This window comes from Podarcis filfolensis (genome assembly GCF_964270895.1).
Source record: "Podarcis filfolensis genome assembly, chromosome: 14".
Lineage (NCBI taxonomy): Eukaryota > Metazoa > Chordata > Lepidosauria > Squamata > Lacertidae > Podarcis > Podarcis filfolensis.
Window position 1 is genome coordinate 42,714,511 of NC_139616.1, and position 25,376 is coordinate 42,739,886.

Consider the following 25,376-nt stretch of genomic DNA (forward strand, 5'->3'; position numbering starts at 1 on the left):
AGTAGTTCATTAAGGGTTCTGAGACATTTTACAAGGCCCCTGTTCCCCTCCCTAGAGCTACAGTTCTCAGAATTCCCTGTGAAGAGGGGTTGATTGTTAATCCACTTTGGCAATTGTAGCTCTGAGGAGGGAGAGAAGAGTTTCCTAATGACTCTTGGCACCCTTAACAAGCCACAACCCCAGAATTATTTGGGGGGAAGCTATGACTGTTTAAAGTGATATGATACTGCTTTAAATGTACAGTGGTACCTCGGGTTACATATGCTTCAGGTTACAGACTCTGCTAATCCAGAAATATTACCTCCGGGTTAAGAACTTTGCTTCAGGATGAGAACAGAAATCGTGTGGCAGCAGCAGGAGGCCCCATTAGCTAAAGTGGTACTTCAGGCTAAGAACAGTTTCAGGTTAAGAACGGACCTCCGGAACGAATTAAGTACTTAACCCGAGGTACCACTGTATGGTGAGATTGTGGGCTAAGAGAAACCCACCCCTGGTACCCTTCTTTGTGGTCCCCCAGTTCCTCTTTTGCAGAGAGTGAGCCTGGCGCCATTGCCCCTTCAGTGAGATTTTCACTCTACCCCTCTCTATTTCTACAGTCTTCCTGGGTTGCCATGCTGTGTGCAAAGGATGAGTTCTTGGACGAGCTCTTGCAAAAGTGCGTATCCTGCAATGTCACATGTCACCCGCGCCCATTTCAAGGATGTGCCGATGCCTGCAGTGAGTGTCCTGGGAACATGTGCTGTTTTATTTATTTTTTAAGTTGCAATATTTGCATGCCTCTTTTCAACCATGCTGCTCCCAGATCCTGGAATCAGATCCGCTGACATCACTTGCTGCATTCCCATTGCAATGGCAGCTCAGAAATAGCCCTTGATGGTCCCAGAGAAAGATAACCGCTCCTGGCTCGCTTTCCTGGAAAAATGGTGGTATAATTTTTTTTTCGTAAAAAAAAGAGAGAGAAAAAAGAGGATGTTCATTTGCATAAAATTTGCACAAAAATTGAATATGTTAATTTGTAAGCTTAAATGAAAAATGTGTGACTATGATTTAATATTGCATTTCTCTGTCCTGGGGAAATGGGCAGCCAAGTGAGCTGTGTGTTTTGCACAGCCTGCTGTTCAGGTGCTACTAATCTTTGATGGGAAGCTGAAAGGGCCCTTGCCCTCCTTTCTAAAGGGTATTTATTGGTGTTGCCAGACCTTCAGTCTGACCTGAAGTCTCCAGGTGTGCCTGGCCCCCTGTAGATGTCAGATGGAGGTGAATCTCCAGGTGGACAAAAGTCCCTTTAATAATAATACATATTATTAAGAAGACTTACATGCAGCTTGCAAGCTTACAAAGCCCAGCAGGAGCCAGCTACAAATTGTAGCATACTTGGAGGTGGGGAAGTGCCCCCCCATTAACTTCCATCTCCAGGGCCCATCCTGTGACATCACCAGGGGCCACCCTAGCTCAGAGGTTTGGGATGTGAAACCTCAGGGTTTGGGATGCTCCTGATTTGACAACTCTAGTATTTATCTTTTGGCCAGACTTGGACTGGACAGCCCTTCAAATAGGGAGCTCCACCAAGTAGGAAAGAAGCTCTAGTGTTGGAGAGGGAGTGTTTTCATCAGAGTCCTCTTCCAGAGTCCACCAGATGTTCCCACTGGTACTCAGCCTTGGTCAACATACTTCCCAAAGGGAGCTTGTTGCAGCAGGAGCGGGAGACACCCATAACTCTTCACCAGCCTGATTCATCTCTGACTCTTGGCCTACTCTCTGAGTCAGCTTCTGCTTCTGGACTTTGCTCTGTCACAGGCTCCCCCAGCTCACTAAGCCCTGTTACCTCTTCAGTTTCCAATACCTCACCCTCCTAGTCTTCTCCCTGTGACCATTCATTGTCGTCACACCACCAATCTCTGGGATCTGAGCCTTCTTCCCTGGATGGTTCTCCAGTTGATCACTCCCACTACTCCTCAGTACCCAGCCAGTCCATGACATCGACCTTGGATCAGTCACTAACCAGCCTAACATCTCAGCCTAATCAGCCTCACAGGGTTTTTGTAAGATTCAAGGAGGCGGCGAAGAACCACGCACCCCCCCCCTTGAAGGAAAGGTGGGCTATAAATGCAATTCAATAATAATTTCCAGAGCAAGAAGCATATTTTCTTTGTTTGAAAAGGTTTTAATCAATCGGTCTAATGGCTAATTGAATATAGCTGCAACCCTAATTGGAATTGGCACGGGTTACGGAGCTCATTTACGAAGAGGGATGTTGAATCTGTGACTCTCCCTGTATTTTGAACTACAACTATTATCATCCCTGACCATGAAGGCTGGGGTTGACAGCAGCTGGAGTCTAACCGCATTGGGAGTGCCACAGACTCCCCCATCCCCGTCACAACAAAATATTATAATGAGCTAATTTATGAAGCCCATAAAAATAATCACGATCCCTATTTATCAGCACTTATTTCTGACAACAAGCGCTTTGCAACATCTGAAGGGCGCGCCAGCCATGCTTGGTGGGTGCAGGCTGATTTAACAGCTGGCAATAGGTGCAAAAAGCTTCGCGGAATAAGGTGAACCGGCTGGCAAGCCAGATGCTCCAGCCGTTCAGTGGCGAGAGGAGAGCAATCCCTCTTCCAGCTTTCGCCAACCTCAAGGATGCTGCTGTTCCCATGGCAACATGAGCTGGTAGCCAATGAACTGCAGGCGGGCCCAAGATTGGACCGGAGAAAATGCTGACTCGTGACTGGAGCATCTCGCTCGTTATTTATTTAATACAATGGATGCAAACCCTGTTTTGTCTCCTTCTCCTCAGGTTCCATGGACTGCAGCAAACATGAGGGCTTCTACTACGATTGGCTCCTGAGGCAGTGCTTCAGTTGTGTTAGTATCTGTGGGCAGCACCCCAGGGAATGCAACCCTTTTTGCAAAAGTAAGCACCTGGGATGAATGGGCCACATTAGAGCTGGAAAGCAGGGTTTTCCTCGCTGGATTCTCAGCCCCAAATGATACCTCCAGGCATATAGAGAGAGCGTTCCCTCTCAGAGTGTAAATACAGCTCAACTCCTTCCCGCCCCGCCCAGACGCAACACTCCAGAATTAGGTTACAGAGCTTCTGTGTCGGAGCATGCCTGTATAAACCAAAACGTTGGGGTATAAAGGACAGAATTCTATGCTGCTGCGAAGATCCAGTGTACGCTATGGCTTTAAAGCACATTTGAGGCACATCCTTCCCCTCAAAGAATTCTGGGCACTGTAGTTTGTTAAGGCTTGCTGGGAATTGTAACTCTGTGAGGGGGAAACTACAGTGCGCAGAATTCTTTAAAGGTATAGCGTGTACGGCGGATGTGCCAACACACCAGGCAGATTGGGGGTGGGGGTGGGGAATAGTGTAATGTGTGTGTACAAAGTAAGATTTAGCTTTTGCCTCTGGCCCTGTCCACCACTGGCCCGTGGCTCTTGGAAGGTTTCCCAGCACGGAATGTGGCCCTTGGGCTGGTAAAGGTTCCTGATCCCTGCTTTAGGCACTGTACACAGGATGTTGACCAAAGCTCCATGGAGGATTCCTGCTAGATAAGCAGCTGTTGACCTCGTTGCCCCTCCATTGACTTTCAGAGGATGCTACACCTACCTTACCAGCAGTGGCTGCTTTCCAGGGTGTCCAGTGCAAGATGGACAGTGCGTGTGACCAGCGGATGGTCATCTACATGGTCTTGGGCATCTGTCTGTGTACTCTGCTCTTCTCCTTGCTGTTGACTTGGGTTCACTTTAGGAAATGGGTGGATGCGGCGATCTGCCAAGCCGGTACCATCGCTTGCCGGAAAGGAAATGACAGCCCCAAAGGTAAATGCTTTCTATCATTTGAGTTCAGATTTCTCAACCCACCCCAAACGCAGAATCTACATTGTCCAGCATAGAATCGGGTCAGATCTACAGATGCATCAAAATCAGGTGGTGGGAGGCAATAAAGGACTCGCTCACAAATTTATTGACAGCTGCACGAGTTATTATAGCTAGGAAGTGGAAGGGGCAGCAGAATATAAAATGGAAGAATGGTATAGAGGTGTGGGCTTTAGCTATTAATGATAAATTAACATGTGCCATTAAGGTAAGACGGTGGAATATGCAGGAGGAATGATTTTGAGGAGATATGGAGGGCGTTTGTAGAATTTGTACTGTTAAAATGGAAAGGGGTTAAACCGTCGCAAGAGGTGTTGAAGTTTTGGGAGGTTGGATAGTTACAATGGAATGGTCTCAGTGGTGGGGTGCACATTTTTATTCTTATTTATTTATGATTATTACTTTGTCAAGATAAATAAAATAAAATAAAATGAATCAGGTGGTGGGGAGGACTGTACACTTTAGATAAGCGGGTGTGGTGATCACATTGGTATATGCTCCTCCTATTTTATTTTTTTTAAGCTTTCCCTGCAAGAGGAAAAGCAGAGCGTAAAGTTGGCTGAGTTAGAACTCTTAACTGCAGTGAGGTTTGTCTGAAGAATGTTAAAAACTACGATTCCCCACTGAAGTCTAAAGGAGCACAGTCTACTTTCAGACCTCAGCATTCTGCTTTATCAAAGGTTGTGTTTATGCCACAGTAAACTGTCCTGGTCTAAAGATGTAACCCACAGTAAATTAATATATTTGATTAATAGAAAAGCTGGCATTAATTTAATTTTTTGAAACATTAAATATTTCAAAAAAAAAGTGACATACACAGGACAGAGAATGCTTTCATCTGTTCTGGCAGGCACTAACACCCTCCCCCCACCCAATAAATAATAATTTGGTTCTCTCCCACCCACCCCTTTTATAATTGTTTACCCATATGTGGATTTCTGTATTTCACTAGTTTAAGTGATCAAGTGCCTATAAGAAATCAAACAAATCTCTTTCAATAGAGGACAGCCCTAAACACACACACACACTCTCTCTCCTGTGCCAAGAAAAACTGTATAAATTATTTAACCCACTTAAAAACATGCTCACTTGTTTCCTGCTTCTGTTAGGCCAGGGGGACTTTGCAGGAAACTATGAAGATAATGGAAGCCCCACACTCCCATCTCCAAAGCACGCACACACCACCAAAAATCTTCCCTAGCCACACCCCATCTCCTCAGACCTCCCTGGTATACAATGTTCAAGTGTGTCTTTGCCACCAGGACTTAGAACCTTTCCCAAAGCAAAATTCAGGATTCGTAGACTGCTGGATTCCTCACTCAATGGTGGCTTGCCTTGTGTAGGGTTGCCAGGCCAGGAGCATCCCAGACCCCGAGATTTCAGAGCACAAACCTGAGATCTAGAAGCAGCCTCCGGTGGTGTCACATCGGTGAACCTTGGAGATGGAGGTTAATTGGGAGGGGGAAATGGAAGAAGGCAGCCAAGACACATCCAGACTCACATCCACAGTCGGTTCCCGCTGGGCAGAAGCTTGCAATATGCATACACATATACAGTCTTCTTAATACTATTAAATGCACTCTGATGCCAGCGCTCCACTTGCCACCTGCAGGGAGCCAGAGTGAGGGCTGGAAGCTTGGCAAACCTAGCACCATGCCACTGCCTCTTCTCATTTACATTTTCAGCCTCATAGAGGCCTTTCCCCCCCTAATGCATTTGTCTTTTATCTATGGCATTGCTATTTACTGCATTCACAGCCTCTTTTTCCTCCAAGGAGCTCCAAGGGAGCGTTCGTGGTTCTCTCCCCCCCTGCCCCTTGCCAATCATATTCCCGCAAGATTGCGGGATAGGTTAGTCTCGAGAGATAATGACTGGCCCAAGGTCAGCCCGTGAGCTTTGTGGCTGAGTGGGGACTCGAACCCTGGCCTCCCAGATCCCAGTCTGACACTCTCAAGAGCTATACCACACTGGTCTTCAACTGGAAGGAAAGATTCCACAAGTAGGCTATGCCACAGGTCGCTGCAACAACCACCCCTTTATCTCCCCTCCACTTTTATTTTCTTACTTTTAGAAATTACAGTGATGGGGAGAGAAAGGCTCAGGCTGGGGGTGCCATTGTTTATGTAGTCAAAACAGCATTGCTCATGCACAAGAGGGAGTTTGGGGACTGGTGGAACCTCCTGGTTTGCAGCAGCGCAAGAAAGGGAAGGAACACCCCCTCAAAAAAGAGCCTTCACGCTACAACATTTTATTACAGCTCCCAGCTGTGCAGCTAAAAAAAAATGACACTAGTATGTACTCTACAGGGTTAGGCTTTGACATTAATTCTTGCTTCCCTGTGGAGTAGTTCTGTGAAGGGGCAAGGGCTCTCCCAAGCGGGAAAGAGATTGATGGGGGAAATAGGGGAATTTCAGGATCAAATCAGAAGCAGGGATGGCTTTTGTAATTCCTGGCCTGTTCCTGGAAAATAGGGACACTTGGGAGGGCATGCGAAGCAGTTAAAACTGGCATAAAACCAACAGATGTACCCCAAGCAGTGAAAGGTATTGTTTAGCGCACACTGTTCTGCTTCTTAAGCTCAGGACAGTGTGCAAGATTCTATTCTGCCCCCCAAACCTCACAGCAACCCAAGAATTCTCTCACGCCTTTCCCAGCCTCCTCAGATACCCTTTGTGCATTGTGCCATCCATTCCGCTCTGTTGTGCTTCTTTTGGTGTGGAGGCCTCAGCAAATGCCCAGCTTTATTGCCTTCTGCATGGATTATAAATATAATGGATAAACATGCCCTCCCAACATTTCTCCAATGAAAATAGGGATGTCCTATTTAATAACATCATCATCATCATCATCATTATTATTATTATTATTATTATTATTATTATTATTACTCCACCCATCTGACAGGGTTGCTCCAGCCACTCTGGACATCTCCCAACATATAAAAAAACATAATAAAACATTAAACATTAAAAAAAAAATCCTTCCCTGTACAGGGCTGCCTTCAAATGTCTTCTAAAGGTTGTATAGTTAGTTATCTCCTTGGCAGAACTACATACTCTCCAAAATTTATCCAATGAAAATAGGGACCCATAACCTCCAATATTTCTCTGATGCAAAATAGGGACATCCTAAGGAAAAGTGGAACATTCCGGGATAAAACCAGAAACCAGGATGGCTTCTGTAAATCTGGGACTGTCCCCGGAAAGTAAGAACACTTGGCCTGGATAAATAAAGGCCCAAACCTCATGCAGTGATTTTCATGGCTGAGTTGAGATTTGAACTCGTGTCTTCATGCTCCTTACCTGATACTGCCTGCCACACCACACTGGCAGCTTCTGGGAAGACTCCCACTTTAATGCACATGGGCTTATTTTTCAGAGTGTCTAATGGAAGCAGGGAGCGTGGGGAGCGGATCCAGCGGCAGCCAGACACCAGAGCCCATTGAAACCTGTGGCTTCTGCTTCCCTGAAGCAAGCCCTGCTGTTCAGGAAACCAGGGCGTGTCACAGGACTTACCAAGCCGGGATGGAAGGGAGTCCCGCCGTGGCAGGGTCTGCTGGCACAGGGAGTATGGGAACCACTCCTACCCCTGAAGATGGCCACTTCCAAATTATCTGCTCTCCCTCGCAAGAAAAGATGCAGGTGAATTGAGATGCGGGGCAATGAGATACTACAGGACCATAGCTGCCCCTCCACACTAGAGCAAAGCTGCGTGAATTTTCCAGGTTCTTCCTCCACACAATTCCCTTGGGAATGCCTCCTTACACAATCTGCAGAATCCAGCAGGTAAAACAATTCCTGGACTCAGCCACTTCAGGACTGCAGGTGGCAGCAATTTGCATGTCTGAATTCTACCCCCCTTGGAAAGACCTCCCCGCATATAGAAAGCCAGGGCTTCAGAAATAAGAGTTTTGCAGCCTAGTCTTCTCTCTTGACATACCTGCTACTTACATTAACAGTTAGGAAGTCTTTCCCTGCTCTCCTCTCTGCACATGTTCTAGATCAGCAGTGGGCATGACATCCCAGGGGGAAAGCCCTTCATTGCCTTTTTTTCAAAAGAAAAACACTTGAATGAAAGATCATGTTTCTACTGACCCCGATCTCAAATAAACATGCCTTACTTTCTGCAATACGTGCCACAGCAATCATTCACAGGTATATAAAATCAGATATGCCTACAGTGTTTATTTTACACACGACTTTTTCCTCAAAGGAGTAATGTACATGGTTCCCCTCCTCATTTAATCATTTCCCCAAGCAATCTAAGACTCTGCAGGCATGCCTGCCTTTGCTCTTCCCACTTCATGCCTCCCTTGGTTCTGGGAGACCAGGGAAGAGGGGAGCTTGTCGCAGCAGCAGGGGGAGGCAACCTGGCTTCCACGCCAGCCAGACTCATCTCTGCCTCTTGGTCTCCCTCCTTTCCTGCTTCCGCTTCCATTTCTGCATCTGGACTTCTCTCTGCCACAGACTCTCCCCCGACACCTCCTCCTCCCAGTCTTCTCCTTCTGACCACTCATGACATCCCACCACCAATCCCCAGACTCTGAGCCTTCTACCCTTGGGGGTTCCCCAGCTGGTTCCTCGGCGTCCAACCAGTCGATAACACCCTTGGGGTTCCTTGCACGATTCTATGATTTCAGTGGCACTCACTTGCAAATTCTGCATGCTTAGCTCTGAAGCTGAAAGGCATATTTTTCTTTAACCTTCCCTAAAGAGTGGCATGAAATGAGCCACCTTCAATAGGACTGCTAATAAATCCCATCACAGCTACATGGCAGGCTTTTCGCCATCCTAAAAAGTACATCAGCTCTGAGTCATTTTGCCATAGAAGGTTTTACTCTACTCGGGCATCCCTTGGTCTTCATGTCCCTAGATTTCATGCAAAAGCCGAAGAAACCTACTGGATAGGCGGATTCCCAGGAAAATGGTTGCACAACACTTTGCACTGGGGCCCAATTAGGCATGCCTATTTGAAATGTTTTGTGAGTGTAGAGAGCTACGATCACTGCAAAGGCTCAACAATCTCAAACGCTTTTTCGAGAGGCGGTGGAAAGCAGCTGCGGAGGTAGAGCAAAAACGTCATGTCAGAGGCAGATGAGTATAGCTTAGCAAGCAAACGCCTTTCCTTGCCCTCCAAAAAGCAGCTTATGAAGTACAGAGACGTAGGAACATTGAGAAGATCCCTGCTGAATCAGGCCAAAGGCCTATTTAGTCCGGCAGCCTGTTCTCAGTGGCCAGCCTGATGCCTCAATTGAAAGTCTGCAAGCAGGTCATGAGTGCAACCCCACTCTGTGGTTCTCAGCATCTGGTATTCCCAGCCACTGGGGAAGGAGCGGTTCCCCCCCAGAAATGGGAAACTTGAGGCAGGCCTGGGGAGATCAGGACAGCCTGTTGGAATGTTTTGTATGGAGGTGTTGAAATGGTGTCTGTCTACTTTTATGGCTCTTGGATGAGTGTAAAATCCACACAGAATATAACAACGTTTGTCTTCAACCCGCTTGTGGAGATTATCAGAGATCACAAAGAAAGGAATATATGATAACAACAAGAAGATGAGGAAAACAACAAAGAGAAGATTGAACAGAACTGTGAATATTATTTTGACAGAACTGTGTAATTAAAGCAGCAGCAAGAGAGATGATCGGATCCCTTTCGGAGCTCGAAGCATGGGTACCCCCAACAAAAATTTTAAAAATTTGGCTGTGTAATTTGGAATTATTGTGATTTGGAATTAATGTGATGTGATTGGCCTATTAATAAAAATTATATAAAAAAACAGAAATGGGAAACTTGTGATCTTTCAGGTGTTTTAGCACAACTGCTCCCACCCTCCCTGTCCATATTGGCTGGGGCTGATGGGAGATTATTATTTTAATTGTCAGGAGCCAAAGTCAGCAAAGAAAAACATGGTCTCAGTGAAGTCAACTCTTTATTAAAGAAACCGAAAACAGCGTAGGCCTAGCGATCTCACCAACTCTTCCCAGTAGGCCTTGCTCCCACACGACAGTCGAAAGGACCAAAGGCCCCTTGCTTTCTCAGCATCAACTAGGCATCCTCCTCTCCAGGGTCTTTCCCACACAGTCTCAGGCTGCATCTGTGCCTTCTTCATTTCTCTGCAAGTTCTAGGAGAGGGGTGTGTGTGGAGAGCTGGTTCCAGCCATGGCAAGGAAAGATGTGGATGCCTGTATCACTCTGTCCCAACCCCGCACCCCAGGGAGGAGATTTAGAATGAACACACAGCTGGAAAGCAAAGGGCTAAATGCTTGCCCCCCCCTTATCGATCCAGTCTTCTGTGGCTTCCTTTCTTGACTGGGGTAGGAGCCCCAGCAAACACAAACCCCTCCACATATATTGAGACTGAACGACGTGTCAGCACATGCAAATCGCTTCCAATACTTGGAAGTTCATTACAGTGGTACCAGTGGCGTAGCGTGGGTTGTCAGCACCCGGGGCAAGGCAAGTAATTTGCGCCCCCTAACCCGTGGATTTGTGCACCCTAACCCCCAGATGTTGCGCCTGGTGCGGCCGGCCCCCCCTGCACCCCCCACGCTACGCCACTGAGTGGTACCTCAGGTTAAGTACTTAATTCGTTCCGGAGGTCTGTTCTTAACCTGAAACTGTTCTTAACCTGAAGCACCACTTTAGCTAATGGGGCCTCCCGCTGCTGCCGCGCCACTGGAGCACGATTTCTGTTCTCATCCTGAAGCAAAGTGCTTAACCTGAAGCACTATTTCTAGGTTAGCAGAGTCTGTAACCTGAAGCGTATGTAACCTGAAGCGTATGTAACCCGAGGTACCACTGTATAGTAAACAGGAGTGGTTTTTATGGTCGAAAGCGGGCCACGCCCCAGTCACCACCAGCACATCGCCAACTACGTACGGCTTCCTTGGGCTGAAATGCTCCCCAGCAGAACAAAGACAAGTTGAGCCATCAGTTGTAAATAAAGCCCATTCCCAGCCTGCCCCTGACAGCAAGCAGAAAGTAGCGTTGAGACCGACCGACCCGAGATGCTATTTAATTCAGCATCCGCTCGCCCTCGGGCAGGCCTCCCCCTGGTTACCAGGCAACCGGAGCAATAGCACTGCCCATGCATGTGAGCGGATGTTAGGATGGCAACTCTTTCTTCCAGCGCTCACTGTGCGGCCGGCTGGAAGGAGAAGCCCACGATGCTAAGAGAGACAATGCAGCTTGTATTGTCCGAATTTCAAATGGGCATGGCTTGTTGTCAAGGAGTGCTTTCAAAATAATGATAAACTGGGGGGGGGGGGGAAAGGGCGTTGGAAGAGACTGAGCTAAACCACATCTCTTCCCCACCACCTGCATTTGAAAAGCACAACCGAAACAGAAGAGTTGGAACATAAAAGGCCAAAAGGTAACCTCAAATTAATTAAAACATGCTTATAAAAAAGGGGATTGCACAATATATTTTAAGGGTGTTGTGGGTTTTTTGGGTGATCTCGCTAAAGTGACCCATTGGAAGATGACAAATAGTTCTCCTTCCTCCATGTTATGTTTGACATTGGGCCACACTTGCACCATACATTTAGAGCAGCATCAAACCACTTTAAAGAGCTATGGCTTTCCCCAAAGGATTCCAGGAGTTAAGACTGCAGAGTTGTTAGGAGAGACTGCTATTCCCCTCCTAGAACTATGATTTCCAGAGTAGTTTGACAATCAATCCTTCTTTGCAGGGAATTCAAGAACTTGTAGCCCTGGGAAGTGGGATGTGGCATCCTAGAATCATGGAATTGTTGAGTTGGAAGGGATCCCGAGGGTCATCTAGTCCAACCCCCGCAATGCAGGAATCTCTGAAGCATACATGACAGGTAGCCACCCAACCTCTGCTTAAAAACCTCCAAGGAAGGAGAGTCCACAACCTCCAAAGGGAGTTCATTCCACTGTCAAACAGCTTGTACTGTCAGAAAGTTCTTCCTGATGTTTAGTCAGAATCTCCTTCCTTGCAACTTTTATCCATTGGATCAGGACCTATCCTCCAGAGGAGAAAACAAGCTTGCTCCATCTTCCATGTGACAACCCTTTAGTTATTTGAAGATGGATAACCTATTTCCTCCCAGTCTCTTCTTCTCCAGGCTAAACATATCCAGCTCCCTCAACCATTCCTCATAAGGCTTGGTTTCCAGACCCTTGATCATCTTGCTTGCCCTCCTCTGCACTCATTCCAGCTTCTACATAACCTTAGTAAATTGTGGTGCCCAGAACTGGATTCAGTACTTCAGGTGTGGTCTAACCAAGGCAGAACAGAGTGGCATTCTTACTTCCCTTGATCAGGAAACTACCATATTTACTCGAATAATGTGCACCTTTTTTGGCCAAATTACTTCACGAAAATGAGGGTGCACATTAGATTTGATGATGCAAGCAAATACTTTTTAGGTTTCAAGGTTTTGGAAATTGAGGTGCACATCAGATTTGCGTAAATACAGTATACTCCTGTTGATGCAGTCTAGAATAGCGTTAGCTTTTTCTGCTGTTTCATCACACTGTTGACTCAGTTAAGCTTGTGGTCAACTAAGACTCCTAGATCCTTATCACGTGTACTGCTGGCAAGCCGTTTTATGGGATGTGGGTGGCGCTGTGGTCTAAACCACTGAGCTTCTTGGTCTTGCCGATCAGAAGGTTGGCGGTTTGAACAGGGTGAGCTCCCATTGCTCTGTTCCAGCTCCTGCCAACCCAGCAGTTCGAAAGCATGCCAGTGCAAGTAGATAAATAGGTACTGCTGCAGCGGGAAGGTATTTGCAGCTGGTTATTCTTGGTTATTACACTGAAAGCATCAAGGATGCATGCAGGGCTTAATGATCACATAAATTTCTGCCTAAGCAATGATTTAAAAAAATCAGTTGTTTTGACATCTGACAGTAAATATAGAGCTTGGAAGTGAAGAGAGATCCTATGTATGATTCAGCCACAAGGGGGTGCCATACCTCTATTTATTTTTTCACTTTAATGCAGCTTGAGCTCCAGTGTTGGGCAGGAAACAGTAGGCCAACTCCTCTTCCACTGCAAGCTTGCTGCATTATTGAAAAGGAATAAGGAGGGCAACATTACAATAATCAGCCAGCTCTCTAAGTCAGGGCATCTTTTGGGATTTCTACGTAATCTGTACACATCAAATGGTGATATGCACTTGAAAATAGCCCCAGAACTTCACATGAGGGGCTCCTAGTAATCTTTTTTAAATAGCACAGGGCTCCTCAGAACAGAGCTTTAAAAACTTGAGCAAGGACATGATCTAACTTTGAATGGAAGTACCAATCTTACTTTATCTTCAGAACCGGAAATAAGAAAAGCAGCACAAAAAATCCCCTTGTTCTCTTTTTTAATTCATCTTCCAAGAGCACGTTGACATCTAAAAACCCCATGAGACAAGCACAGGCCAGACGCTCATGAGAATGGAAGCAAGTGTCTTACATTGGTCTGAGACACACGAGTTGTACTCACCTCTTCCTAGAGAAATCCTTGTGTACTTCCAGCTCATGCCAAAGATCTGCTCTCGTCGCACAGGACTGCTCTGCTTCTCCATGTGCCGCAGGATCCCATTTTGGATGGAACATGCAAAAGCTGGATCAGTGAATTTACTACCCTTTCTCTCCCACCAAATGTTATGGGATCCAGGATCCATCTTGACCAAGCTTCCACACTCTTCATCTGGTTTTTGCACTACAACACCCATCAGCTTGTCAGCATTTGTGCTGGCAGGAGCTGATGGGAGTTGTAGTCTAAAAACTGCTGGAGGGCACCAGGGTGGGGAAGTTGGTCTTAATACACAACGCTTGTTCTACATGTGCTAGAAGACTGCTGAATTTGGTAACAATCTCTGAATGCTGAATGGTTGGGTCCCCCCCCAAGGCTTTGTATAAATGATGGGCTTGATGTTTTAAAAGTAGGAAGCAGCCTTCAAAATAAAAAGTTAGGAGATTTTTACAGAAATTTAGCTTGCACCCCAGCACTATCAGTGGGCCCTTTAAAAGTGTTTCCTTACTCACAGAAATGCGAAAGTGGTTGTAAATGGAAAAGAGGTTACAAAACCATTCACTCTCGCTATTGTGTACAGATCTTTCTTTTTTTTTAAAACCACACCCACCCACACCAAAAGCAGGGCTTTTTTGTTTTTTACTAGGCAAGAAAGCCCCTTTCTCCATAAGCAGCAAATCAAACGCAGCCCCACCTCTGGGTTATAAAATATACAGCCCATGTGGACTCCCAGCCAGTGTCTAGACAGTAAGTAGGGGGGAGAAGAAAGCAGAGGGTGGGGGAAGAAGATAAACACATTTGTGACAAGGCAGAAGCAAGCAAGCTCCTGGGCTTTTGGGAGGTAATGACAAAGCCAGGAGGCTCTGTATACAGAATGGGAGTGATGTATGAGAAAATTAATATATCTGAGAGATAAGGGACCAATAAAAGCAGAGCAAGTGGGGAAATCCTTTGTTTACTTAGTGTCTGGTGTTGAGGCAGAGGTGTCCAATAGTTGAAAATTAATTGCAACAGTGGCACCCAGTTACCAGAGTTAGCAGATGGCAGGTTTTTCGATTCCAAGTGTCTCCCGAGTGCAGTATTTCTTTGAGAGGGTGGAAAAACACCCAACAACAACGCCGTCCAGAGAATTCCAACTTAATTCGCAGGTTCCCTGCCCCCCACAAAAAAATAAACAATCAAGACCACTTTTACAGTATAAACACGCCAATTCATTCATTTTACTGATGGTTGCAAATATGAATTTCATTCTCGTGGGGAGGGTGAACAAAAGGGTGTGGAAATTAAGAAAATAGCTATTTATAGAAAACAAAAAAAGGGGGGGGGCTCAGACAGAAAAAGAATCAGTGCTGACACTTTTGATGAGCAGTCCCAAGGTGTCAGAAGGTTACCTGTGCAGTAGCAGCAGCAGGAGGAGGCATGCTGGGAAGCCTCGCATAGCATCGCGACTTCAGTTCCGCATATCCGGACTTCCTTTTAATGCTTGCCGAAAAACAAAGAGCCCGGTAATTTCATACTGTATTTATTTAATAACTAAAATTCACAAATAAAAAGGTACTTGCAAAGTCCATATCATTGCGTCGTCCCAATTCTCCTCCATTTTACTGCTTTCAGACCCATAGGCATAAAAAAAAATGGGCTTGGACTTTTTTTTTTTTTAATTATAACTGTTGTATGATTGGTCAGTTGGAGCTGAAGCACCAATGGAGAAGATGCTTTATGGAGATGAGAGTACACCCCCCGGCCTTCCCACACACATTTTGGAGGAACGGAGGGAGATGTGCCAGCGCCTGGATTCCTCTGCTCCTATTTTCCCCACCCAGAGCAATCTTTGCGTTATTATATTTCTTCTTTCAAAGTCACTGACTGTAGCCTCTTTTACATTCCCCCCCTCTTCTGTCCCTGCAGGACTGCGTACACGATGGACATTGTTCGTTTCTTACTCCTCTAGGCCACGAGCCAGCGGCAAGCAGGTCCTGTCGCAGCTCAGTGCTAGATGTCGAATGGGTGTCTTTTCATTTCAGGTAGGTTTGTGTGTCTTTTCAGAAGGCTGCCATTCATTTCACTTCCTTTCATTTCTCTCTTGAGCTGCTGAAGAAGGCTACTCGTACTCCAGGAACTGTTTGTGATAGAACAGCAAATATCTGCAGGGAGATGACAAAAAGAGGAAGGACAAGGCACCATTTTAATGCTGTCTGCAGCTGACTGACTGACTGACATTCCCATACAGCTCTCTCTCTCTCTTTCTCCCAGCCATGTTAAAAGCAGGACTACTTCTCACAAGGCAGGAATTATTCCAGGGAGGCAGCAACGCTAGCTCTCTTTCGTGGTCATACTGTGAATCTCTAAATAATTTAAAGCCAATGACTCATCATGGTATGTGCCCATTCTATTCTGGATCTGCACTAGACTGCTTAATGCAGAGACTGGTCTAGTTTGGTACCCAGAAAGGAGGCCTACAGGACGAGGTCAGAGCTACACAAATGATGATGCTAAGCCAGTAGGGGGCACCCAGATGATTAACATTGTGGCCATCAGGCTTCTGGTCTCTACAGTTAAGTTTCACTCTGGATAAATAACCAGCATTTCTCAAACCTCTAAAAGCCGTGGTACAACATTTCTGAATTAAAAACCAGCTCAAGGATTCACTTTGAGAGATACCGAGAGAGTAAAAAATGCCTGCCTTTGGAGGAGACCGTTCCGAAGATTTCAAATGAGTTCTTTTTTAAAACTTGCAAGCTCACACATCTACCCTTTAAGCAAGCAGTGGGGAGAAAATGTCAGGTGTAATTAAGAAAACAAGAACAGGATGATGGGATCAATCTTATCATAGCCAAGAGCGTGGAATGCCAGAAGTGGAGGCAACTCCAGATTTCAAACTGTCATGCTTCTCCACACCCCCAAACCACCCCCAAAAATAGAATGCAGCTCTACAGTGATAAAGAACATCACAATATATTGCAGCCTTAACAACACCTAGCTATGGATAGTGGCAAGAATCATATGCCACACCAGTTATAGACCCTGGATGTGACATGGAGAGTGGGAACCCCTGGGTGTCTTGTACAGAGGGCTACATATGTCACAGGTCTGCAAAGTGCAGCTTTCAGCTTTAATTTTTAAAAAATCCAAACACACACAAAAATACAATTTCTATTGACATCAGCTGCAAAGACAAGCTTGCAAACGCATGTGATCAATGTGCATCAAAATCTTATAAACAAAAGGGGGCAGTGTATGACTTTTGGCAGCTGGGGGCGTGGCTTCTGCATTCTTGACAAATTGCAGAGTTTATATATAGGGACCTTTATTAGGTTCCCCGAGCACAACCTTTTAAGTTCTGTCGAGTATGCAGTTTGGATTCTGCTGGACAAAACAAGCTCAACCCAAGGCAACATATGTAAGGGAAAGGCGCTAGAATCCCCACTGCCTGTCCCCTGTGAGTGTATCCAAAAGGTCAGCCTGAAATCTGACTGCACATGTTCCTCTCCATTTCTCCTCATCTGGAGTCTGCTGCACTTTACACTTCATGAACGTACCGAAAAGGAAATGATCGAAACTGGCATTTTATGGCTTAAACAGGAGGCTGCCCTCCTCTGTGTTTTGCTCAAGACGTACCCTTCGCTGTCTAGTACATCCTTAATGCTAGCCTTGGTGATGATGGCGTCGTCACATTTGAACCACTGGTCCTTGTGTTGCCGGATGAAGCTGGTATAGTGCCCGCTCTCCAGGGTTCCTTGGTGATTAACTACTGCAAACAAGGAATACCTGGTGGCAAAACAAGTTGGGAGAAAGCAATTAGGTCAAGAGGAAATGCAGCAGCTATTTCAATCAATGTTACTTGAGTCTTTATAAAATACTTGCAAAAGCGGGGCATATCCACAAGGGTGCTTCCTGTGCTCTGCACCCAGAACTTTGGGAAATGCCAACAGTGTTTAAAACTATAAGAACAACTATTAATAAGGGATATGATATGGAATGTAACTCTCAAAAGTCTCCTTGTAAGTAGTACACATTAGAAGACTTCAGCACTGACTTCTAAATTAGGTCAGCACTGCACTCACTCTCCTACAGTGGCCAACCGAATGACTCTGGGAAACGCATAAAACAGGACATGGTGGCACAAGGTTTCCATTGTGTAAGGGGTCTGGGTCTTCAACCAGGGGCTGAAGTAAATGGACTCAAGCATCTCACCCTCTGCAGTTACCAGAAATGGGAGCTACTGCAGAGATTCTCTGATGACGCAAGAAGCTTTACTTGGGCCTAGAATTCCACAATAATATACCAAATTATCTCTAGAGAGAAGGTCAAGTTGTTGTCAGACTAACCTATGTGCTTGTCTGGTTTCATATCCCAGACTGCCTACCTGGCTGAAAATCAGCATTTTGCTCACCTGGCTGCACTAGACCCACCAACATTGATGCCTGGATTGCTCCCAACATATAGCAGTTAAGAGGAATATTGCCCTTAAAGAATGAGGTGCTATTTCTTGCTATGGCTTCTAACGAACATTAATAAACTGAGGCGGCACACATTTTTAGTTAATTATTTTTCACAGCCCCCCCCACGCTATGAGAGGCAACCTGTGAGGTGAATTCTAAGCAACAATTATAAGCAATAAAGATAATGCTTATTTGTAATAAGGTTCTCCAAAGAGCACAATCTCACATCCTGTATCAAAAGCATTCACCTCTTTGCATTGTTGATAATGGGCTTAAAATGAGTTGGTTCCAAGTGGGATTAACATTGGCTACAATCCACAGCTAGCAAAGCACAGAGGCCAAGATTCATTTTACACAAAGAAGTATAACGATGCACCCAGCTTAGCCTGTCACTTGCAGATACCAGTCTCTCCTGCTGCTATCTACCCATTTACACTGCTTTCCTTTCACCTTTTAAATCTGGGAATAGCAGCTGTAGTTGCATTGCTCTGGTGACTAAGAGTGCAAACCCTTGCTTTAAAAGAGTAGGTCAGTCATTGGGCCAGCGCATGGGTAGGCAAACTAAGGCCCGAGAGCCAGATCAGGCCCAACTGCCTTCTGGATCTGACCCGCGAACGGTCCAGGAACTGTCGCGTGGATTGCCAGCGCACGCGTTCTTTCCCTCTCCCTCACACGATGGTGGCGCCTCCTCCCTCCCTCCTCCTGGCTTCTCCCCGCCCTGCCTAGAGGAGGAAGGGGGCTGGGCTTTGTTGGTGCCAGCAGAAGTAGTGCTCAAGCGGCCACCATTTTAAGCAGCCCCTCTCCGGAGCCCTTTTGCGTACCGCTCATTGTCCCTCTGCCGCCACCAGCCCCTGCCGCTCACAAGACACAGGTAAGCAGCCACCGGGACTTGTGGTGCTCTTGCATCATTTTTTATTCCCCCCCCCCCCAAATATAGTCCGGCCCTCCACAAGGTCTGAGGGACAGTGGACCGGCCCCCTGCTGAAAAGGTTTGCTGACCCCTGGGCTAGTGGGTATGCAATGGTGGTAGAAGCAGATACAGTACAGATGCTAAAATTGGATAGCTGATAGAAGGATTTGGAGCCGACTGTGGGATTTGGTAGCTGGCAATGACAGAGGAGGCAAACGGAAGAGGAACAGAAGCAAACTGAAGCTTAAGACCTAGCTCTTGGATTTTTATTATCAGGGGTGGTATATAATGTTACATGCTCAACACACCCACGCCTTTCTACACCTCTGCAGGACACAGAACAGATTTCTATTCCACTTCAACCAATTTAGTCCATCTCACCCAAGAGGGAGAGCCACAGAATTCAATACTACTTACTTATTATCATTGTTTAGACTATCTGCCGGCTGCTGGTACTGCCCATTCATTCTGCTCTCTTTACTACAGCAAAAAACAAAAACACACACAAATATTCAGAATCATTTAAAAAGACAAAGGGTTGTAAATAGTTCCTTGGTTTCTCTCAACAGAGTAGATTCCAAACGTTGATTTGTATTTATAAGGCGTACATCATATAAGAGGGTTAAAAAAATCTTCGTTCATACTTATGAAGATGCTTCTCAAAAGGAGGAGGCAGGGGGCTTAATATAAACAGCCATCTGGAACTGGCATCACCTACCCATGGATCAACAGAACTTGGTGTTTGCAGTACTAATAAAAAACACCTATTGTGACTGGTGGGCTGTGTGGGAGGGTTTGTGTACTGCAAGGACCTGTACACCTCTCCTCACCCGCCCCCTGTGTGTGTGTGTGTGTTTGTGTTACACCTTTCTGTATGATCTCTGCCACTGAGGGTTGCACAATTTGGGGTCGAGGGTGGAAGGCATTGTGCTACATATGGGCAATACTTTACTCCCCACCCCACCCCCCAGAATGAATGAGAAATCATTTCCCTATATAGGCAGCCGCCCCGTTTATGCGGGGGTTCCGTTCCGAGGTACTGCACACGTTGGTGAAATCACATATAACTGAAACCCACTGAAAAAGCCTGCAAACACTCAGCTACGCCCCCACCCCGCCCCTGTTCTGCCCATTTGGTGACGTTTCACAGACATATTTATGACGTTTCTGGGTCACTTCCAGGTTCACTGCAATGTGCGTATATTGTGTGTATTGAACGTGCATAAACCGGGGGGGGGGGGGAGGGGGCTGCCTATACAGAGGAAACAAAGGAGCACTACCAACAAGGGTGGGAATCAAGTCTACTCCTGACCCACAGTGATCTCAGCCAATCAGAATAAAGCCGCCTCTTAATCGGCAGGGCAGGGGGAGAAATCATAATGTGCCCATATGCTTCCAACGCCTGCTCTGCTCACCAAAGCTTTTGCCTTACAAAACTGAGACGGATAGTGAAGGCTAAGACTCTAGAACAGCCTTTGCCTACCTGGTGACCTCTAGATTATAGTTCCCATCCGCCCCAGCCAGCATGTTGACTTATAAAACACTTGCTGATGGAGAAGATGGGACACACTAAAAAGGCTAACACTGCTTCAAAAAAGAAAGAAAGAAAAAATCAAAAGTTTTACAGGCAGGGGATAGAAATTCATGCCACTGCCCCATGGTAGTTTTCAAAGGGACAATGCCAGATTTCAGGCTGCCTATGTAAAAGTTAATCAACGTAATGATTTTATTTTTTAAAAAAGCAAGCACAGGTAAGTGAAATGCACCTGACATAATGAACCGTCTGATGAGGATATGTGTATATCTGGGGGCTAAAATGCTTGAGGTCAGAGTACAGCCTTTTTTTACAGGTCATGTCCCCTTCTTATCTTTGAGGGAGGGGGAAGGACTGCTCCATATCCAGAATGTGGACTGGAGTCACATGGAAGCATCCTGAAGTTAAATTCTAAAAAGCACACAGGGGGTTTCCCCCAGGGCATTTGGGAAGATCTGTAGATGTTGGATTACAATTCCCATCAGGACAAGCCAGCAAGGCCAATGGTCATGGATGGTGGGAGCTGAAGTCAAGCTGCATCTGGCGGTCCACACACTAGCCACCCTTGTGGTCAATATAGGCCTCAATAGGTTCCCAGGGTGCTCTGTTATTATCATAGAATCACAGAGTTGGACGTTGTTTGTACTGTCTGAAAACAACAGATGCTGTAAGGGTGGAAAATATAGTTTTGACCAATTTACACTCATATAGATTTCTTCTTTTATGATAAGTAAAAGCAGTTCAGCAGGATGGCCAATGGATGGCTCTATCCACTCCAAACATGCCTCTCATATTATCCAATCACAATGATGTCCTATATTTGATGCATTGCTAAAGAAAGGAGCCCTGGGAAGCCTTTTGTGTTGAGATCATCCATGACAGATTTCATGACAATCTAAGACTAAGGATACTTCTGTGTAAATCCCAAAACTGAAAGGAAGAGAAAATTAATCCAATTCTTCACTGAAAAGAAAACCTTAATTGCATTAGCTCTCTTTACACTGCTGAACCACACTTGCTCTTGTTCATTAGCATATTTTATGTTTTCGACTATGGCAATTGGATTACTCTGTTTCACCAGTGAAACTGATTAACAAAGCTCCTTGTGTAAGGGGTGGAGAAACCAATAATTTCAAACTTACCATAGATACGTTAGCTAACATCTGAAGTGTTATTTTAGTAAAATAACAATAGGAATAGGAATCAAAAGATTGATGTGAACTTAAGTATCAAAACACTGACTAGTTTTAAAATGCAAGGTTTCTACCCACTTCTGCAGGAAATGGCTTTGAAATTGTCAGTAGACGACAACAAGTGTCAGCTGCCACTAAAAAGAGTTTAACTTTCACTTCCTATGGGCAAGTATATTTTGACGTGTCTAACAACTTATTAGCCTGAGCTTGTATGGCAGGAGTAATTTGTGAACATGCCTCTCCCTAAAGTATTCCAGCAAACAGAAGCATCAAGGAAAAGAGAATATATCTTGGTTAATTAGGATTAAAGCTAAATCAGGTATTCCACAAGTGGAAGTCTAGGTACTGATATTTTATTTAAATGACCTGAATGGCATCTATGCCTTAAGGAAAGTGCGGGGGGGGGGGAGCTGAATCAGACTCCTTTCAGTTCAGGAGTACTTTCACTTAATCAAGTTTTGAAATAAGTTTAAATTTGACTACCATAAAAACCCCAGAAACCAAATCATGCTGCAGCTAGTTTCCAACCGGAAAGTGACATTTAGTCATTTCTTTCTGCATGCTGTTCCACAGAGGGGGTTCCAAAACTCTTTTTAAGCCGTCTCCCCAAACAAGAATGCTTTCTCACAAGAACAGGCCCTGGAACATACCTGGAGGCCATGAAAGGCGTCATGTCCAGCTCCAGCGGAAAGGAGACATATGTAGTGATCTTTCGTCTCAGTTTGGCTGAATGTTCAAACCGCTAGAATAAAGAAATTAAGCATGACTTATGTAAGCACATCTCACTAGATAGTATCATTTCTTTCTACCTAAGTCAAACCAGCGGACAGTAGGAGTAAACTACTGAAAAGGTGAGATCAAATGAAGAAGCCGCATTCTATTTGCACAATGTTTCTGTAGCGTCTCTCTTTCCAGCAGGAATTGTGATGGACCATAACAAAACGCAACGGCCTATGTACAATTCAAGTCTGTGCAACAAAGCGTACAGACTTGCAATACACAACCTTTAGCATGCAGGAAAGCTGATACACCTTTAAGATCTCAATCATTAAGTCAATAATGACAATAATTTGAATTTATTGTTTATCAAGTGCAAGGGCCAGCAATCCAAGTTTCACCCATTCAACAAGCTGGTAAGAAGTCATTCACTGTAAGCAAGCATCTGTTTCATCTCAGATACACAGGTGAGAGCCAGTGGCGACGCTGCATGTTCTGGCACCGGGGGCGGAGAGCAGGCGGGGGCATGGCTGGTGTGCATCCTGGGGGGGGGGTCATGATGGGCGTCCCAGGAGGCGTGACACGTCGCCTGCGGGGGCGTGGCAGGCATCCCAGGAGCATGGTGCCCAGCACGGTGGGGGGTGCACGGTGTGTCTCCAAGGGGGGCGGCCGCAATGGTACCCCCCTCCCCAATGGTGCCAGGGGTGATGTGCTCCCCCTGCCCCTCCGCCAGTGACAAGAGCAGCACCGGCTTCATAATACGAGTCTTGGGAATAGAACAGACGGTCGGTCTGCCATTCACACGTTCGTGTAGATGCCTTTCCCGTTCTGAATATGAATGAGCAGGTTGGATTACTGCAATGATCTTTGCTTTTGAAAATACTACAGAAACATCAGCTGGTCCGGAGTGAGGCAGCAGGAGTCTTGTTGAGTATCAGCCCGTGGGAACAAGCAACGCTCAACTGACCTGCAGCTGCACTGGCTTCCAATTTGTTTCTGGGTACAAGTCAAAATCCTAGATTTTAAAGCCTTAAACTGGACACAGGATATTTAAAAGGATCAGCTACTCCCTTATGACTCTGCTCACTCTAAGATCTGCAGGGGAAGCTCTTCTCCACACCCCAACAATAGCAAAGGCATGTTTGGCTGGAACACACGGGAGGGTCTTCTGTGTGATTGTGCCCAAATTATGGAATTCTCTTCCCTTAAAAGTTCAGTTGGCTCCTTCTCTCTTGACCTTCTGCTGTCTGCTCAAGGTTATTTTATTCTGAAAGGCATTCAACCTATTGGGTTGAGTAGTTTTAATAAGCTGATCTGGTTCTTTAGGTTTTCATCAATTGCTCCCATCTCTGGTTTTGAAAGTTTAATTGCTATCGGGAAGTTTTTAATTCTTGATGTTTTACTATGTTTTTACATATGCTGCTCAGAGTGTAGATGGACGGGGTATAATAAAATAGGGTATAATAGTGTTCCTGTGGATACTGCAATGGGAAAGCAGAGTATATAGTTCTAAATAAATAAATAAATGGCACCATTTGATTTTTGACAGGGGTTGAATTTTAATAGACAATAGCCCAGGTGCTACCCAATGTGTCTGTATTGGCTTATAATTAAAGGCTTACTTCAGTATCAGTAAGGGGGAAAACACAGCCAAAAAAGGGAAAGAAAAACAAAGAATACTTCGTACTGAAGTGCCACATCCTGACAAGAAATAAACAGAAAAGGAAGGTGGAAAGGAAGAGACAAGGAGAGATTAATTTCTGAGACAATGGGAAGTGTGATAAGCGCCACACTTTCATCATCATTTAAGCAGAATGCCACAGAAGAATGAGAGCAGGGAGCAAAAAGATGAATGAACTGTTCTTTAAGAAGGTGGCACCTCTCTCCGTTTCTCGGAACTCCTGTCCTATTTACACTCTTTGTTAATTATTCTCAGCTTACAGCACCATAACAATTCCCTAGCAACAGATCAGGCTGTTTAAAAAAGAAGAATCACATGGACTAGATATCCTTTTGCATTTCTCCTCATCTTTTTTCCACAGCATTATTAACACTGTCAGAACATATGCCCCTCATAATGACTTTGTTATCATTAGTTAAGCTACAAATAACTTACAGTTTCATAATTAAACAGCTGGTGGAATTTAGCAAAATTACTTTCACCAGTGTCTGAATGCTGTTCTGATGCAGGAAATATTAAATCTTAATTTTGGAAAGGATGGCACAATAGCTTGTGGCAAGAGATCCTCCTCTGCTATTCAGCACAGATCTACGAATACGGTTTCAGTTTGAAACCATACTTTTCTGTACTTTAGGTAAAGCGGGAACCAGGTGTCTGCACAACTATGAATACACCTGGAAGTGCAAAAAATAAAAATACAAAGGGAGGTTCCCTACTGTGGAATCTGCTAACTATCACAAGCATTTCCTCTTAATCCTATAACAAAATCAGGACATTCTGATTACAGTATCGGGAAATGCTGGCAAGTGCTGGGAGCTACTTGAAGCCCATCACAAGTCTGTTAAGAATGTTTTAAAAGCATATACCTTGCGAGGTGTACATTAAATGCTTAATAGACCAACATCCTTGTGAACACCCAATTACGCATGCTTGTCATTTCCATAAATCACACAATGAAAGGCAGAGAGCATAGTTCCAGTAGCAAAAACCTCTGCCCGGTAGGGTCCTTTGGATCTGAGACTGGACCAGAAGTGGTTACTCCAATCCAGGGATTTTACAGCCAGATGCTGGAAACTTTTGATTACAGCAGTCAAAAGCAGCTCTTTTGACCCAGCAACAACAGAAGGCCAGATTCCAAGTATTTATTTTAGGTCTGTGGATGGCCTAGCCAATGCAGAGGCATCCTGCTGCCCGACAGCAAAGGGAACGATGCTGCACATCCAATTTTCCACCTGTTCTTGGAGAGGGCTCTGAGACTTGAGCATGCAAAGTCTTGGATGGACTAGACTTTCATATCAGATCAGTGGTTCTCAAAACTTTTTTTTAGAATAAAGATTTGCTTGCTCCACACAGAATGTTGTATTAGAGATACATTGGAAAACACAACTAGGATTCTGCTCAGTTGCGCCTGCTCTCATTTTGAAAATATATCTATCCATACTCTGCAAATAAAAAAAAAATTTTTTGCATACTATATGCTATACTACACCGAAATGCTTAAATGTTTGATTGTCCTTGAA

At 45.2% G+C, this 25,376-nt stretch overlaps 2 protein-coding genes across 6 annotated transcripts in view; one reads left to right on the forward strand and one right to left on the reverse strand.

Moving 5' to 3' along the window:
- Positions 1-9,663, forward strand: part of TNFRSF13B (TNF receptor superfamily member 13B) — a 42,904-nt gene extending 33,241 nt beyond the window's left edge. For all 3 annotated transcript variants that reach the window (XM_083585907.1, XM_083585908.1, XM_083585906.1), the window contains 4 exons: positions 597-717; positions 2,804-2,920; positions 3,604-3,831; positions 7,267-9,663. In XM_083585907.1, coding sequence (XP_083442033.1) covers positions 612-717; positions 2,804-2,920; positions 3,604-3,831; positions 7,267-7,538 — 723 coding nt within the window. In that variant the 5' untranslated portion in view covers positions 597-611 and the 3' untranslated portion in view covers positions 7,539-9,663. The remainder of the gene's footprint in view (positions 1-596; positions 718-2,803; positions 2,921-3,603; positions 3,832-7,266) is intronic.
- Positions 9,664-14,885: 5,222 nt separating this feature from the next.
- The window catches only part of USP22 (ubiquitin specific peptidase 22), a 104,854-nt gene continuing 94,363 nt past the window's right edge, over positions 14,886-25,376 (reverse strand). For all 3 annotated transcript variants that reach the window (XM_083585748.1, XM_083585749.1, XM_083585750.1), the window contains 4 exons: positions 22,109-22,200; positions 19,149-19,211; positions 16,998-17,147; positions 14,886-15,523 (listed from right to left, as the gene is read on the reverse strand). In XM_083585748.1, coding sequence (XP_083441874.1) covers positions 15,481-15,523; positions 16,998-17,147; positions 19,149-19,211; positions 22,109-22,200 — 348 coding nt within the window. In that variant the 3' untranslated portion in view covers positions 14,886-15,480. The remainder of the gene's footprint in view (positions 15,524-16,997; positions 17,148-19,148; positions 19,212-22,108; positions 22,201-25,376) is intronic.